The sequence below is a fragment of the Vulpes vulpes genome, unplaced genomic scaffold, assembly GCF_048418805.1.
Source record: "Vulpes vulpes isolate BD-2025 unplaced genomic scaffold, VulVul3 u000000652, whole genome shotgun sequence".
Lineage (NCBI taxonomy): Eukaryota > Metazoa > Chordata > Mammalia > Carnivora > Canidae > Vulpes > Vulpes vulpes.
The window spans coordinates 2,324,555-2,341,479 of record NW_027325771.1 but is presented as its reverse complement, the minus strand read 5'-3'; the positions used below and the strand labels follow the sequence as shown (position 1 = coordinate 2,341,479).

Below are 16,925 nucleotides of genomic sequence, written 5' to 3'. Positions count from 1 at the left end.
TTGGTAGTTATGCCCGACTCGATGTCACCCGCATATTTTTGTAAGGATGTTTTTACTCCATTGTCCAGCAAACTGGGACCAAACAGGTGTATCCATCAACCACTCCTCGAGGGCCCAGGATTCCAATCACTGTGTTAGGTACCTACACTTTCTATGGTTTATGCCTTTCTTACAAAGTTACTCGTGTGTTTATAAAGATCTTATTGTCTCCAGGATAGTAATGAAGAGACTAAAGATCAAGAAGAAGAAGTCACTTGGCCAGAGTTACAAACCTGTACTATAGCAGTCTGCATCTCTCATCAGTTTTCTGTCATTATGTCTGTGTTTTGCAAAGTCTGGGTGGTGACTTAGGTGGTTCATGGTCATGGCATTTCACTGCACTGACTCACACAGTAAGAGAGCTCTCGTGTTATTTTCATCCAACCTTCTGCGATGACATGGAAAACAACTCAGTTCGGTGGTAGTGTGTCTTACTGCCTCTCCAACACTTGCTAATCTCTCTTTTTAATCTAATGAGCCTACTCCTGAGGGTCAGAGTCTTTTTTTTAAAATCTTTTTTATTTTTATTTATTCATTATAGTTACACACACACACACACACACACACACAGAGAGAGAGAGAGAGAGAGAGAGAGGCAGGACATAGGCAGAGGGAGAAGCAGGCTCCATGCACCGGGAGCCCGATGTGGGATTCGATCCCCGGTCTCCAGGATCGCGCCTTGGGCCAAAGGCAGGCGCTAAACCGCTGCGCCACCCAGGGATCCCTAGGGTCAGAGTCTTGAGCAAATAGCGGTGTGTGGCAGGAGGTGAACTGTATGATCTTATTCTCATCGTGTTTATCTTAGGGATACCTTCCCTTTCAAAGTGACGTTAGTGTTTCCACTTGCACAGCAGTAAAGAATTTCATGAAAAATAAATCTTAAGTAAAAAAAAAATGGAGCGAAAGAAAATTATTACATAAATAAAAGTAATGGTGGTTCAGAGAAATGAAGGACAATCAGTATGTGACAGTGGGCTCCGATGGCTTCGCTCTGGAAAACAAGGCTCCTGACCAAACCTCCTCCCCCACTTATGGGCGCTGGTGCTACCCTTACCTCTCTAAGAGGAATTGAGGGCCTTCTACGACCAAGAAATGATCTGTTACTATCTCACTTGGGAACTCTTTGTCACTGTTCACTGGCGAATGTGGCTCACCAGTGAGCCTGTCACAGACCTCAACTGCTGTGGGCCAGATGGTACCTTATTCCCCGTTGACCAGACTGGCATGTAGGAAGTCATCATGGCCTTTGGCTGCCTACCATGTCTCCCATGCCAGGGTTTCAGGAAAGAGCTAAGAGCAAAGCGTGAATCACCAATAAATCATGGTGGTAAATGGGTAAGACAATGGTCTGACTTGGAAATCTTAGCCTACCCATCCAGGCGATTTTGTTTTGTCCCTAATATGCATTCTAGTGTTAAAACTCTATTGACTAATCTAATTTCCATGCAGGCCTCTTTCTTAAGCTTCTAATCCTAAATCTATCTTTTATGATAGTACCATGTTTGCACATTTTGTTCCTTTTTTTTAAAAAAGATTTTATTTATTTATTCATGAGGGACACAGAGAGAGAGAGAGAGAGAGAGAAAGGCAGAGACACAGGCAGAGGGAGAAGCAGGCTCCCTGCGGGGAGCCTGATGCAGGACTCGATCCCAGGACCGGGGATCACACATGCCCTGAGCCCAAGGCAGATGCTCAACCGCTGAGCCCTCCCATTTTCTTCCTTCTTCATCCCCACCAGCCCTTTCCTGGGGCAGAAGCTATATTCAGGAGATCTGTGAGACATGGTTGTAGGTGGGCTGCCTTTAAACACTTTTTTCTGTGTTCTAAACACAAAGGCAACAACAATCCCCGATGCTATGTATATTTTTTAAAAGATATCACCATCACACGAAATCATTTTGCTTGTGTGTTCCTTAGGGGACCGAGAAGCACATTGTAGTCCCTGTAATCCTGCTGGGATAGAGAGGGGCCTTCTCTTTTTATTCTTTGTTAGGCCCGATGCTAGCTGTTCAGCATATCATTAAGGGGAAGAAATCTGTATCTGGAAAACCGCATCTGTAGTCCTCTCATTTCCTTTTTTTTTTTACGAATTTGTTATTGGTGTTCAATTTGCCAACATAGAGCATCACACCCAGTGCTCATCCCATCAAGTGCCCCCTCAGTGCCCGTCACCTAGTCCCCCCCGCACCCCTTTCCCATAAGCACCACAAAGCCAGTGCTCTTTCCTTTGCACTGGGAATTGCAGACTGGGGGCCCAAAGCCTGAACAACGTTGGACCCCGGGTTTGCATTTTTTGGCGCATCAGGCGGGGGGTGGGCCGTACTGGTTAGGCGCGTGTCTCCCTGAGCCCACAAGGTCAGAGCGAAGGCGGGGTGCGCGTCCCCGGAGCTGGGGGCCCCGGGGTCACGGCACCTGAGCTCGGCCCTCGAGGTCGCGGGCGGGGCGCGAGGCCCGGGCCTGCACCCGGCACCTGGGCGAGGTCCGCCCCGCGGCGGGGGGGGTGCGGGGGGTGCGGCGTGCGCCCCCGGCCCGGCTGCGGCGGGGTCCCCACGGGCACGGCCCCGGCTGCGGGCGCTGCCCCGACCATTGTCCGCACACCTCTTCCTCCGGCTTCCGGGCCGCGGGCGAGATGATTTGCTGCAGATGACATCAGCCCGGGCCGCCGGCTGCAGGCGCGGAGGCAGCCGCCGCGTGAGGATGTGCCGGGTGGTCCCTGCCTCCTCCTCTTCCTCCTCCTCCCGGCTCGCGGCCCGGGCTCCGTATAAAAGCGGCGCCGCGTCCCCGCCCGCTCGCAGTGCCCGCTCCGCTCCGCCGCGCGCTCCGGGGAGGGCGGAGGGAGGCGGCGCGGCGCCGGGAGGGGCGCGGGGGGCGGAGCGCGGGCTGCACCTCGGCGGCCGAGCCTCTCCTGCCGCAGACGAGCCGGGCGGCGGGGCAGCTCGCGCAGCGCAGCGCGCCGGCAGGATGGCGACCGTGGTGCTGGAGGCCGCCGAGCCCGAGCCCGCCGGCGGCATCGCCAACCCCGCGGCGTCCACGTCGCCCAGCCTGTCGCACCGCTTCCTCGACAGCAAGTTCTACCTGCTGGTGGTCGTCGGCGAGATCGTGACCGAGGAGCACCTGCGGCGCGCCATCGGCAACATCGAGCTCGGTAAGCGGCCCCGCGCGCCCCCCCCGGCCCGCCCCGCCCAGGGCGCGCCCCGCACCCGCACCCGCACCCGCGGGGCTGCGCTCGCCGACGGGCATCCCGCGGATGCTCGGGTGCGGGGCGCGGTGGGCACGGCCTCCGCCTCCCGCAGGGACCTGTCACAGGTCCGCAGCCCCCCCGCCGGCCGCCGCCCCGCCCGCCCGGGAACTGCAGGTGGCCACAATAGAGCCGAGCCCCGGGAGCGGGGGGGCGGGGGCGCTTGGCGCAGACGCCCTATTTAGTCCCCTTGCCTCCCCCCCCCCACGGCTCCCCCAGGGCTGGGACCCCCAGCATGCGCCAGGGCCCGCGTGGGAATCGGCCTCCCCGCAGCCACCTCGGCCCCCGAGAAATGCCTTTTCTGGCGTAAAACCTCCCGATGTGCTCTCCCCCCACCCCGCAATGACTAGGCTAGTCCTGGGGCCACGCCCGCCCCCCTCCCGTCCCCTCCCCGGGACGCAGGGATGGAGAACCGCCTGCGCCCGCCTCGCCACCGCCCCTGGGACCCCGGTGGCAGCCTCCAGAAAGGACAATGGGACCCCAAGTTGCGGGGTGGGGCTTCTGCTTTGGGAAGTCTCAGCCTCGGTGGCGAGGGCTTAGGGGAGGGGGGGTGTCGGCGGGCAGGGCCAGCGCCGCGCCCGGTGCGCGCACTAGGAGCGCGCTCTGCGGAGGCCGAATAGCGGTTCGCCGGGAAGCCAGGGCGGGGCCGGCGCGCCGGGCGGGCGGGCGCAGCCTCGAGCGCGCGGCCCGGCCCGCCCCCGGCCCCACCCGGGCTGCCGCAGTGCTCCCGTCGGCTCACCGCACCTGCCCCCCGCACTGCGGCGCCCCCGCCGGGCCTCGGGCTCGGAGCTGCGCGCGCCCACCGGTCCCCGGGCCCGGCTTTGTTGCGCCCCAAGCGCCCCCGGCCCCCACGGGCGGCTCAGGTCTGCACCCGAGCCCTCGCCCCGGGCGCCCCGGCCCTGCCCTGGGCCCCGCCGCAGGCCCCCCGCCCGGCCCGCGCTCCAGGCTCCCGGAGACACCGGCTGGTGGGCGTGGTGCCCGCACTGCGGTCTCTACGGCAGCCCGGGGCGGACAAAGGGCGTGCACGCCCGCCTCGCTCCCGGGCCCCGGGGCCCCCCGCCCACCCCCACCGGAGACCTAGGGGAACCCTGATTTTCCATGAAAGAAAAAAAAAAAGAAAGCTTGCTTTCTGACTCTGCATTTGGAAACGGCCCCCTTGTCCCCAGAACAAAAGGCTGCAGGGTGGGGATTGGACTCGCAAACCTGGTTCTTTTGTTTAACTTTAAAGCACTGATTTTTTTTCTTCCCCTTTCAGCTTAAAAAAAAAAAAAATGCAGTCGTGTAGTTTTATTTGAAAAAAAAAAAAATTCAAGAGAAAGAGATTGCAATAGGGAGATGCCTTATTTGAGCATCTCAGAAACCCTCCGTTTTCAAACTAGAGGCCTTAAGTCTGGTCTGTCTTTAGTTTGCACGTTTTTCTCCTTGGAAAATTTCAGCCCTACTGACTCTGGGTGTGGCTGCCATAGGAATCGATGATTCTGGATTAAAAGCAGTTATTGCCAGGGAGTCCTAATAGCTGCAGAGGGGTTTAGGCATCTCTGATTTTTGTGACCCGCCCAGGTGGGGCCGGCAGAGGGGCCCTCACCTGTGTTAGAGATGGGCCCTAGGGGGGCAGGAAGGATCCTGGGCCTGCTCAAGGTCACATCGGCCCTAAGGGACAGGAGTGCCCCCTGCACCCACCCCGATTCTCTGGCCCTGTCATCATGTCGGTGCGGGGTCCAAGGCGGTAGTTTGCAGAGCTTGCCTTTGTATGGCCATCCACTGGTGGGCAGCACCCTGCGCAGAGAGGGGGCCCGGCCCTCACCTTCCTACCCTAATCATCGTCCTGCTTTGTTACTCTGCGGATCATCCTTTCTGAACCCCATCCCTCAGGGCCTTTATTCAGCCCGCTTCTCTTTGAGGAAAAGAATAGATGCATCCAAGTGCTGCTGTGAAGGGCTCTCTGTCTTCACTCCTTTTCACACCATTAGCTTGCAGTAATACAGTTCAGATGTGCGTTTTGGACGTCAAAAAATATTTTTCTTTTTAATGGATTGAGATAATATAGAGAAAGGAAGAAAGCAGAGATCACAGACGAGGAGCTCGGTGAATTTCCACAAGGTGGACACACCTGGGCCACGTCGCTCAAGGAGCAGACATTACTGGAATCCCAGAAGCCCCTTCACGTTCCCGTTTCAATCACCAGGCCTTCCTGATTTTTTTGGTTCGCTAATTTGGTCAGGTTTTTGCACAGAACTCCCAAATTGCTGTATTGATCCCGTTAACAATCAATCAAGTGAGCGAGCACAGCCACTTCCTCACACACAGTAGCAGATGCTGCTTTTCCTCTGGAGATTGCTCTCCTGGGTCCTGGGTTCTCAGATGCAGCTGAAGCTCCAGGGCCCCTCAAGGACGAAGCACAATTGCTCCCCTGGCTTTTCAGACAGTCTGAGATGACTTAGCAACAGGGCAGCCTGGCTCCTTGTCCCTCTGTGTCCCTGTGGCTGGCGCGCTGCTGCCTCGGCCTGCAGGTCCCAGCTGGGCCTCCTCCAGAGGTCACTCTGGCACCACCGCTGCTACTGCTGGTGCCTGTGGGCTGCAGCATGTGACGGGGATGGAGATGCTCCTGTTGGGCAGGGGGGAGGGGGGGGGGCGCGGCTCCGACTGAGTCCTGCAGGCTGGGAATGCAGTGCTTCATGTGTTAGGCTTGCTTCCTATTTCCCCTCCCATCTTAACTGACCTCCTGTGGGTTTGGGGACCCTGGTGATTTGGAATTTTGCCATCTGATTACCGAGGGTTCTTTGGGAAGCCTCGAAGATAAACCTGTAGGAAGATGGTGGTAATACGATAAATCCACAGGCCTGGAACATCCCGGCATGGATGCTTAGGAAAGCTTTCTGCAACCGCGGAAGAGAGATGCGCCCTCATTTTCTCAGCAGTATTCAAAATGTCTAAAGTAAGGTTTGATCATACCTTCTCAAGGTTGAAACAATGGTCTTCCTCCCGTGGACTGGTCTAGCTTTGTTAGTTATGCAGCACTGGGTGCCAAACCACTGTCGCTCCCATCAAATACCACTCCTGGGCATCTCTTTTCACCCTCATCCCAATTAGCCCCCACCTTAGACCTAATAGCCATCCCCATTTTTAGCAGAGCCTCTACTCCTCCAGTTTATTGTAGGACATAGACTACATAAATCCATACCTTGTAAACTGAATGCCTTATGAAAGTTTTCATTGCTTTATTTTATTGCTTTATAGGAATTAAGACCTATTAGGAATATTAACTGTCAGGTCCGTGCTTTCAGTTACTGATAGAGTGTAGCTTTTCTCTGGCTAACACTGGGAAGCAGCAAGATGCGTTTATAAAAAGATAGATGTGTGTAACATCTAGTGCCCTGGATTTTGAAATGTAAGCTTAGCCGATTGCATTGTAACCTTCTGATGGTACTTTATTGATTGTCTTCAAGATGGCTAAGGGAATTAAGAACACAGGAAAGAGGTGGGGTTTGGTTCTCATATTAATAGGAAAAAAAAGCCAACACATGGTGGAGGTTAGAAGAAATGTTGGAGAATGATAAGTATATTATGTTCATCTTTATACTTTGCAAAGTCAAAAGGTAGATGGATTTCTGCTTGTGCTGCTTAATTGATATTATCTGGTAAGGGTTCTGTGAGCCGTGCCGGAACCCAAGCCAGTTCCCAAATGGAAGGTCATTAAATTGATGATTCATTCTTTTTTTTTTTTTTTTAAGATTTTATTTATCTATTTGAGAGAGAGAGAGCGAGAGCGAGAGAGAGAGAGAAAGCGCGCGCATGGGCAGAGTGAGGGGTAGAGCGAGAAGCAGACTCCTGGCTGAGCAGGGAGCCCGACTTGGGCTTGATGCCAGGACCAGGGATCGTGACCTGAGCTAAAGGCAGACGCCTAACCGACTGAGCCACCCAGGCGCCCCTGATGATTCATTCTTAATCTTCTATAAAGGCTTACTTTTAAAATAAGCTCTGACTTTCTGACCAATAATAACTATAAATCACTTCTTTTGTTTTCAATGTGGGAAGCTATCCAAAGACCTAAATTATTTATCATCAATGCATTGCATGTATACATTATGAACATCAAGTATTTGGATTAAAAAAGCCAATTGAAAGTTTGGACAAGGGAAAAAAATAGGAAAACTTCTTTGAGAAATAAACCTTGAATTTAGCTCTTTTTTGTTTCAATTCTGTTTCTTTAATTTATGATTCTAATCTGCCTCCCAGTCACTTTTTAGCATAGTTTTACAAATGGAATCTTACAGTTCATAGGTTAACCGTTTAGGTACCAGCAAAAAATATTCAAAAGCTTATGGATCCGAGGGATCAATGAGAAAGTTTATAGGAAAAAAAAAACAACTTTGAAAAGCCCAAATACTGTTGAGTAGAACACGTGTGCCATTGCAACATGTAATGAATGATCACTTTGTTGGTTTTTCCAGTTTATAATCTCTTTTAGGAATATAGATTTTAGCTTTCAATGGGAGGTGCTTTAAAAAAAAAAATTGTTGGTTTTATTCAATAATCCTGCAAAATGTTTGCATGATTGGTAACCTTGGCAAGATATAACCTGTATAAAGTGAGGGAAAGTGGCTGCTCACCCATCACTCTGACTTGTCCTATAATGACCCCCCCACCACCACACACACCCATTTTATTTCTCCTGTTTCCATCTGCAAACTTCATGTGCACTTTAGCCTCCCCTTTGTGCCCTGCTTTCCCCTGGATTCAGAGAATGGAATTCTTGGCTGGAGCACTGGCCTGCAGACAGTGATGGTGCCCGTTCTGTGGCTGGGCACCAGCCCCAGATTATGTGGGGGAGTCCTCAGGGTACCCAGCCACAGGTCACCTTCCCAGCGGTGACAGATGCCCCCTGGGCCCAGAAATTTAATAAATGCGGAGGTTGACCTCCCATTGGTAGAGTTCTGTTCTGCCCTGACCTAGGTCAGCTAGTAAGGGGCACAGTCTTAGCAGTGTGCTGGAGAAGCAATGGCTTAAGACAGAGTTTGACCTGGCATATATTGGGGTGGAGCATCAGAAAAAGGGCTGGGAATTTATCTTGACATTTTCTAGTATCCATGAGAGACCAGGATGTTCTGCTTCTGAAAGCCTCCTCAGAATCTGTTTATCAGCACCCTACGGGCCCCCAGTCAGGCTCTCGAGAGAGGAGAATGTGGCAAGACAAAGAAGATCCTTTTCTGCCCTTTAAGCTTCAGAGGGCTTATGGCTGCCTTCCTGTTAGGCACAGAGGGAAGATATATAAACCTACTAAATGCAGTAGGAGCCTTCCTTGAGAAATACTATTTCTTTTTGCTAGTATTACCCAGTAGAAGGTACAATGTAATCACAAAATTGTCATTTCTAAAATTGGTATAGAAAGTGGCCTCGTTCCCAAGTTTTCCTTTCCAACTAAAATAACCAGTGAGTCCTTTGTGACCTTGATTTTATAAGTGGTAGTAGTGAGGTAGGCATTGTTAAGACATAATTTGGCTGGAAATTGCCCCCTTGGAAAGAGAACCCTAGATTTTTAGTGTCGTTAGCAGTATGAAACTGAGAAATAATATTTCTATCGGCCGTTTACTAGTATAATTTAAAAATTAATTTCCAAATGAGCTTTTCTGTTTTGTACTTTCCCCCCCTTGCTAACTCACAAATCATACAGCCAGGAGTTTTTGAAATATAAAGCAAACGTTTAATCGCATGTGTCATGACAAGTTAATTAAAGCCAAGGGGAAAATGGTAAACAACAGTGTAAGAGCAAGTCTCCGTATAACCCTAGATGAAGTCATTCAAATGATGTAGCAATTTGGACATAGCGAAGAACAAAGGCAGAAGAACCCTATGAATTTAATTTAAATACATATGTCTCATTATTAACTTAGTGACCCAACGTGACAAGCCCGGAGACAAAGTGGAGCTCAGACCTGGAGCACAGAGAAGCCAGTTAACAATTACCAATTAAGCGGCTCAGACAGGAGCTTGACGGTTTTTTCACGCTGGCCTCGCATATAGCGTATACGTCGAAGTAAAATATTCTAATGAATTCAGACCTCTCAACCTGTCAAGCCTTCTGCGGAACAAAAAGAACCCATTTATCATTTCTGCGCTAAAAAGATCTGCAAAATCGCAACATGCCTTTCTTGTTAAAATTTAAATACTCCATTAGCACAAATGCAAGCTGAGGCTGTTGATGTTTCCAGGGAGACCCATAATATTCCCCCTTAGGATTTAGCCTCTCTTTAGGGCCGTTAACTCTTCCACACCTGAAATCTTCCCGTGCATCGTGCGATCAATTCTCTGCCTCTCCTGGGTGGACGTGCACCTGTTTGAAAATACTCCTCGCAGTCCAAGGGTGTTTGGTGTATAATCTGAAGAGTCTAGATAGATGTGCAGTCAAGTGAGTTTCCAGAATCTCTGTGTCGTACGTTTGTGCATATAGACGACACACACACGTAGAAGCACACGCACACCCGTATCTTGTTTCTTTGCAAGATAAGAAGACTGAACAAGATATAAATGGGGGGTGAATACAGGCGTTCAGGATTTATGGGTGTGTTTAAATAATGTGCTGCCATTTGTACTCCCGAGTCTGTGGGAGCGACTATGGAGCCGCAAAACTGGTGAGATGACCCGGGGCTTGCGTGGAGATGGCTCCTCGGCTGTTTTGCCGAGTTTCAAGGCCCGGCTCCTAGGAGCCAGGCAGTAAACGGCTGCTGTTGCAGAGTTTCTTCCTGGCAATTGAGGATGCTCCATGCAAGGGTGCGGTCATGGGTCCTACCGATGGCTCTCCCGGAAGCTACCTATTTGGAAAAGTATAAAAATCCATAGAAAACAAACACATTGCAGAGTGTTGTGGTTTCTCAGTCCTCCCTGGCTTGCTCCCCAGTTCTTGCTTCTTTGATGTCCTCTGGGTTCCCTCTGGCCACCCCCCTTTGGAAGGACGGGGGCGGGGGGACCGAGGCAGGGCATCCGAGCTCCTTCTGCCCCAGCCTCGGGCCTGGTGAGCGGAAGGCAGTTCATGGCCACTGACTCTGTACGATTTTTTAAAGCTGTTGCCACACTCGGTGCCTCCCGGTAAGAACACTGAGCACCGCTGGCGCAAGCGATCAAAGGAACATCTGTGAGGCTGGTCAGATAAAGGCGGGGGCGGGGGCAGAGAGGCCGTGACTTTAGGGCTGAGGTCCAGTCTTCTCGTGCAGGTGGCGCAGCGGGGGGGCCCGACAGCTGGCCGCTGAGCCGCCCGGGTCCCAAGGTGTAGAGACCAAGGCCCGCAGGTGCCTCGGCGCCCCCCCCGCCCCCGTTGGGAGCGGCCCCGCCAGCGCTGCTCGGGACAGCCGGGCCTGCGTGATGGCCTCTCCACCTGGAACCTGACCGCCTCCTGTCCTTCCCACTCCCTCCCTGGAGAAAAGCCTGTCATTTCCCCAGTAGCCGCTTTCCTTGCGCTCCCAGAAGAGCCGCATGTGCGTCTTATGAGGGCAGAGGCCTGGTCCCCCGGGCCTGTCCCTTGTGTCGCGGCCTGCGGCAGGGACCTCCTAGCCCTCCCCCTCCACGGGCTCGTCACTCGAGAAGTCTGCACATCCTCCCTGAAAGCCTGAGAAATGTCACGGCGATGTTGGCCAAACCGCTCCGAAATAACTAACTGGACCGCTGTCCCTTCTCTTCCTGCCCCTCCCTAGGAATCCGATCATGGGACACCAACCTGATTGAGTGCAACCTGGACCAAGAACTGAAACTTTTTGTGTCTCGACACTCAGCCAGATTCTCTCCTGAAGTCCCAGGTGAGGCCTTGCTCTCCGTGTAGGTCCCCTAAGAGCCCGCGGCCTGCAGAGCCTTGTCCCCCACTCCCCCTGGGGGCACCAAGAGGAATTTCCTTTTATTGCCAAAAACTTCTTTGTAGTTGTGCTTATCGGTGAGGTTGGCCCGAAGCAGCATTTCATGAAAGTCAATTCTAAGTTATCTCCGCGTGGGTTATCTGTTTCGTGGATTCTTAGTGAAAAGTTTTAAAGGTCTGGCGGACAGTGTTCCCCTCCCCCACCCCCATTTCACTGTACTCTCTGGCCTTGAGTGACTGTAGGCTATTTAAATATTAATTTTATTCAAATAAAGCTATGAATACAAATTGGGTGCCCTCCGCCCTGAACGCCACAACCTCCTACCCTCCTTAGAGAGAGGAAACGTCTCCATTTACCTACTCCATCCTTTTTCGCCATCGCATGACCACACACTTTTCTCGTTGTGGGTAAAAGAGCCTGACATTGCAAATTGCTATTAAAATAGCCTTTCTTTCAGAGGTGGAAAAGAATACTGCAGAGTAAAGGTAAGGACACGAAACTTGTTACCTGGGGAAATGCTAGGCCTGGGGGTGTAGCGAGACTGTACTGGGCCTGGTCCGCGTTGCCTTCCTCGTGTGAGCTGGGGCGGGTGGTTCTCCCTCTTGGTCACCTCTGAGGATTATGAGCAGAGGGGCTCGCCCATAAAGACTCCAGACCTGTGTTTCTCCAAAGCTCTGCCTTTGATCTGCCACGGACAGCTGTATTGCATTTTATTTCTTGCATATCACTGACATTTTATGTGAAATGGAGAAACATTCTTTCCTGCCTACCTTGTTCTGTTATATGATTGTGACTTTATTGGCATTGGTATCAAACCAGGAGGGGGAGGACGGTCAGCCTTTTTTATTTTTTTTGATCGATTCCATCCTGTCCCATTGGCCTTATACATACTGAGATTTGAAACTGCTTATGGACGGTCGTCGCTTCACAGATCACACTTGGCCGCAGCACTGTGCCCCCGAGACCATCCTCGTTCCTCGTTCTTCTCTTCGGGTTTGTTATGACAGTGAAATCCCACACGTTTCAGTTGTCCAAATGAATTGTTGCTTTCAAGCACGGAATTGAGTAAATGTGCTAAGGAACACAGCAGGAACTGGTTCTGTAAAAGTTTAACTTGCTGCAAAGCCCTGTGAAAAGTCAGCTTTTAAGTAACTTTGCTTTGAGGAAAAAGAGAGAGAGATCCAGAGGCTGTCAGCACACGATTTGCTAAAGTAAAGGTACAGTATATGATTGCGCCGGGGTTATTGTGTTGTATCTGTATGTCCTGCACGTCTCCGTGACTTTTATTTATTTATTTTAATTTTTTTAAAATAAATTAATTTTTTATTGGTGTTCAATTTACCAACATACAGAATAACACCCAGTGCTTATCCCGTCAAGTGTCCCCCTCAGTGCCCGTCACCCACTCACCCCCACCCCCCGCCCTCCTCCCCTTCCACCACCCCTAGTTCGTTTCCCAGAGTTAGGAGTCTTTATGTTCTGTCTCCCTTTCTGATATTTCCCACACATTTCTTCTTCCTTCCCTTATATTCCCTTTCACTATTATTTATATTCCCCAAATGAATGAGAACATACACTGTTTGTCCTTCTCCGATGGACTTACTTCACTCAGCATAATACCCTCCAGTTCCATCCACGTTGAAGCAAATGGTGGGTATTTGTCGTTTCTATCTCCGTGACTTTTAAAACCATCTCACAAAAATAAAAACAAGGGAAGTACCCTTTTCCAACACGTGTGTCTCAGAATGCAGAAGGCAAGTTTTTATCCTCTCTCTGTGGCTTGTTCTGACTTTCTTACCAAGACTGTTTGTAAAGCTACTTTTTTTTTTTTTGGTATACAAATCGTGATTCCTCTTATGTTCATTCATCCTTGGGCTGGTGTTGCGGAACGACAGCTGTGTATTGCAAAATGAAAGGCTGCAGGGACTGCTGAAGACTTTACCGTTTTGGGGCCAAAAGACCTGAGATGACTTTTGTGGACCAGGGAGGCCGGGTGCCCCACCCAGCACGTTAGCCTGGCTTACCGTGCGCTCCCTCCTTTTTCTGCTCTCCCTGCGGTGAGGGTTGGCTTCCCACCTAGCTGGATCCGTGCAGTGCTAGATGCTACATCTGGACACGCGGCAGCCGTCCCGTTCCTGGTGATGGCACGACAGGGGTGGTGGTGGTAGGAGCTTCCCTTTGAAGCCTACGAGTGCACTGTGCAGGCCTGGGCCTCCCCGCTGAGGCCTGAGCGTGGAGAATAGGCCCCCTGGGAGGATTCCCCCTGTGTGGGGAGCGTCCAGCGTGGCGTGCAGGTTTCTAACCAAGGCTACCATAGATGAGGGAAGCACATGTCAGATTCAGTTTCAGGTAAGTACATGTGTTTTAGAAAGAAGTTTTGTTAGAGGACATGATGCAACATGGCAGTGAGTGGACATCATGGGATGGTCACTGGCATAGACCCGAGGAAGCTGTTCGTTCGCTTTTCCTGAACAAACTGGGAACGGTTTTAGGGGAAATTTGAAATCTCTTTCTGAGTGGGTCCCAGTCTAGTGGTCTCTTCCACACTCCCCGAAATTCTGTAGGAAGTAATGCGTGCACCTCTGGCCCCCTCAAGTGGAGCCGGCTGAACCTCTGCCTTCAGACGTTCAGGATTGCGAGTTAGCCTAGAGGCAGGGGGATGAGGCGCAGGATGGGTTCATTAAAAAAAATAAAGCCATTCAGTCTGTTAGAAAATACTTAAATAGCACCTCCTATGTCCCAGGTGCTACGGGGTGAGGGTGGGTGACCACACAGTGATGAGCAAAACCAACATGGTCACTGTTTCGACTGTGAGAGGGCATCCAGCCGTCACGGGCAGACTTGCATCAACTCCGGTGCCCTGTGTCAAGTCTACACCCTTTGTGTTTGGTTGGGTTATTTATTTATTTGTTTGTTTTTAGGCTAGCAGAGTGGCAGTAAAATATTCATTGTCTTCCCTGACACAAATAGATAAGGAGCTAGGGTTGCTCTTTCATCTGCTTGACATTCATGTTATTATGCGTTTGTTTTCAAGAACTGGAGATCACTTACAAAAGACGGGCGGTAGCTTCCAAGGCAGCCAAGAAAGACATCGTGTGGGTGCTGTAAGCTCGTGTGTTGTCTGGTATGAGTTTACCTCTTGCATTCCCTTCTATTTATTTTTTTAAGATTTTATTTGTTTTATTTATTTTATTTGTTTATTTGCAAAAGAGCGAGAGCCAGAGAAATCACAGAGGGAGAGGGAGAAGCCACTTGCCACTGAGCAGGGGAGCCCTATGCGGGACTCGATCCCAGGACCCCGGGGTCATGACCCAAGCCAAGGGCAGATGCTTAACCAACTGAGCCACCCAGGTGCCCCTCTTGTATTTATTCTTAAATATAATTTTGAGATTCGATGTGGCTGTTTCTTCAGGATTAAAGGCCTCATTCAAGACCCCTCTGGAAGATTTAGTCATCTTGAACAAAAATATGCTTTGAGCAGGAATCTGGAACATGAGTGTTTTCTCCATGCAAGGTGGGGGCCATTTAGGGTGAGTGGTGAGGTAGTGGTTCCCCGAGTTCCCTGGAGCTGAGTCCTGGGATCACTAAGCGCCCCCCCCACCCCACACTCTGGCAGACTGTAATTTTTGGAATGATCAGTCATCTGGACCATCTTTTATAGTCTGGAACCTGTTGCAGGTTGACTTGCCTAAAGATCACTCAACAAACATCTGGTTTGTGCCCAGGGCAGGTCTGCTGCTTTGCCCCATTGTATAGAACCATTCTTGGCCCCGTCTAAACTGGGGTCCCGCAAGACTCGTTACCTTGAGAGACAAGGTTAGACCCTCCACTGAGAATACTCTCTAGTCTTTCACTCAAGGAGAACCCAATACTTGAGTCTTTTCAAAATAGAGCCATCCTTTTGTTTCCTTATATTGATGAATATAAGGAATTCCACTTGATGGGGTTGATGAATCCCACTACTATCAAGGTCTTTCTTTATACGTCATAGCACGTGTTTTGTACCTTCATCACTTTGGCTGAGGATCATTGTCATAAGTTTCACTACAAGGATAGAGCTGGGGTTACCTTGCGGTAGAGCATTTATTTCATTCTTTCTTATTTGCCTTTCTCCCTAATATAACTTTAGGTCTGTTATCATAACAGTGGAGGAGGATATGTCCCAGGGAGGGTAGCACCCCATGGTCATCTGTGTTAGGCATCAGTTCACAACAGCAAAATAAGTACAAATCAATCCCAGGGCACGGGATGCTGGAGTGAAAATTCACTTCCGTTTTCTTTTTTCCTTCATTTGCCATTGCTATCTGCCTATTAAAATAATTTTTATGATTTGGTGAACACCCAAATCCTCCCCACCAACATAGCACAATTATTAAGAGTGAGAGATCATGGAGCTAACCTACTTGAGTTTTGATCCTAGCTCTGACATTTTTTTTTGCTATAGGATCTTGGGGAAACTTAATCATTCTATGCCTTGGTTTTAGAGCCTGTAAAATAGGGACAGTCGCATCTATCTCACAGCACTTGGGTGAGGATCGAGTAAAATCTTGAAACAGTGCCTTGTCACATAGTAAACCAGTCAACGTAGGTTAGCATTCAAAGTGGCTATTTTGCTGAAAGCCTATCTGCGTTGTGCATTTGCTGATTATTATCATCTGTGGGAAATACTGGCTTTGGATGTTGGCTGGCTTCCTTTTGGCAATTTTATTAAAATTTGTATCAAAGATGTTTTTCAGAGAAACAATTGCCTGGGTATTATCAGAAGACACGTAGCCTCCGGTCATGGGTAGGAGGTGGCCATGCGGTGTGACCAAATTTAGGAAGGTCCCTTGAGCATGAGAGTGAAAAGGAGGTGATGCGTTCAGGTGCTGGTATAGCAGGACCTCTGGGCAGGGCTGGAGACGGTCCATCACGTGGTCCTGCTGGACCCAGATGCTGATGTTGGTGAGGGTGCTGCATAGGGTATCCACCCGTGGGGGATGGCTTCCCCTCCATTCTCCTACGTGGTTCTCTGTCCAGGCAACAAGTGGCCATAGACCTTGCCAATTTTAAGAAGCCAAGATTTCTGGTGGTTTATTTTCTTAGTGGAATCAACGGTAAGACCTTGGCAGATTTGCATTTTGCCAATGGTTTTAGAGTTTAGGATTCATTGCAATTGTAGAGATCTTTCTGCAACGTGATGGGTTTTGTAGTGTGTATGGGTGGTTCTGCTTGGGAAGCCATACCTCTCCTCTGCAGGAGACACAAACCACTGCCGAGCATCCTTAGATTTGTGCTACATGACTGCTAAAAATATCTGGCCTCTAGATGGGTTTTTGATGGAGAATTAAAATGGAGCCTTTTGAATTTAAGTCATGCGGATCCTCTACTCCCCCTGACATTAATGAGGCAAAGTTTCACAACATTTGCCAGTAGAATGATAAGAAAATGCCAAAGTGCTCTTAGAAGAGGTCCAAGAGTATTTTTAGTTGCCCTCTCTATCAGTCTAGACTTGTCTGTTTAGTCTGTCGTGCGGAATGATAGCTTAATTGTATGTGCCTAGGATGCGTCACCTGCTCTATGACAGGGAGTAATGAGTGTGTTTTCAGCCCTGCTCCCAACCTTTAAACCAGAAAGCACACAAATGCACATTTAGTTGTGTTCGGGAGGTTGACTTGACCCTCAGAGAACCTGTGATTTCAGAGGGAAAGCAAATACGTCATCTTCATGTTCTCTCTCTCTCTCTGGGGTTGCACATGCATAGGTACAGACGCTTGCCCACATGCCTACAGGATTCATCTTTTCTCACAGCACCATCACCCAAGGTT

The 16,925-nt window shown here is 50.3% G+C and overlaps 1 protein-coding gene across 1 annotated transcript in view; it reads left to right on the top strand.

Annotated features, from left to right (window-relative positions):
- Nucleotides 1-11,317, top strand: part of MAP1B (microtubule associated protein 1B) — a 29,785-nt gene extending 18,468 nt beyond the window's left edge. Inside the window, exons 5-6 of the mRNA XM_072745395.1 lie at nucleotides 2,395-3,184; nucleotides 10,963-11,317. Coding sequence (XP_072601496.1) covers nucleotides 2,395-3,184; nucleotides 10,963-11,087 — 915 coding nt within the window. The 3' untranslated portion in view covers nucleotides 11,088-11,317. The remainder of the gene's footprint in view (nucleotides 1-2,394; nucleotides 3,185-10,962) is intronic.
- The last annotated feature ends 5,608 nt before the right edge of the window (nucleotides 11,318-16,925 follow it).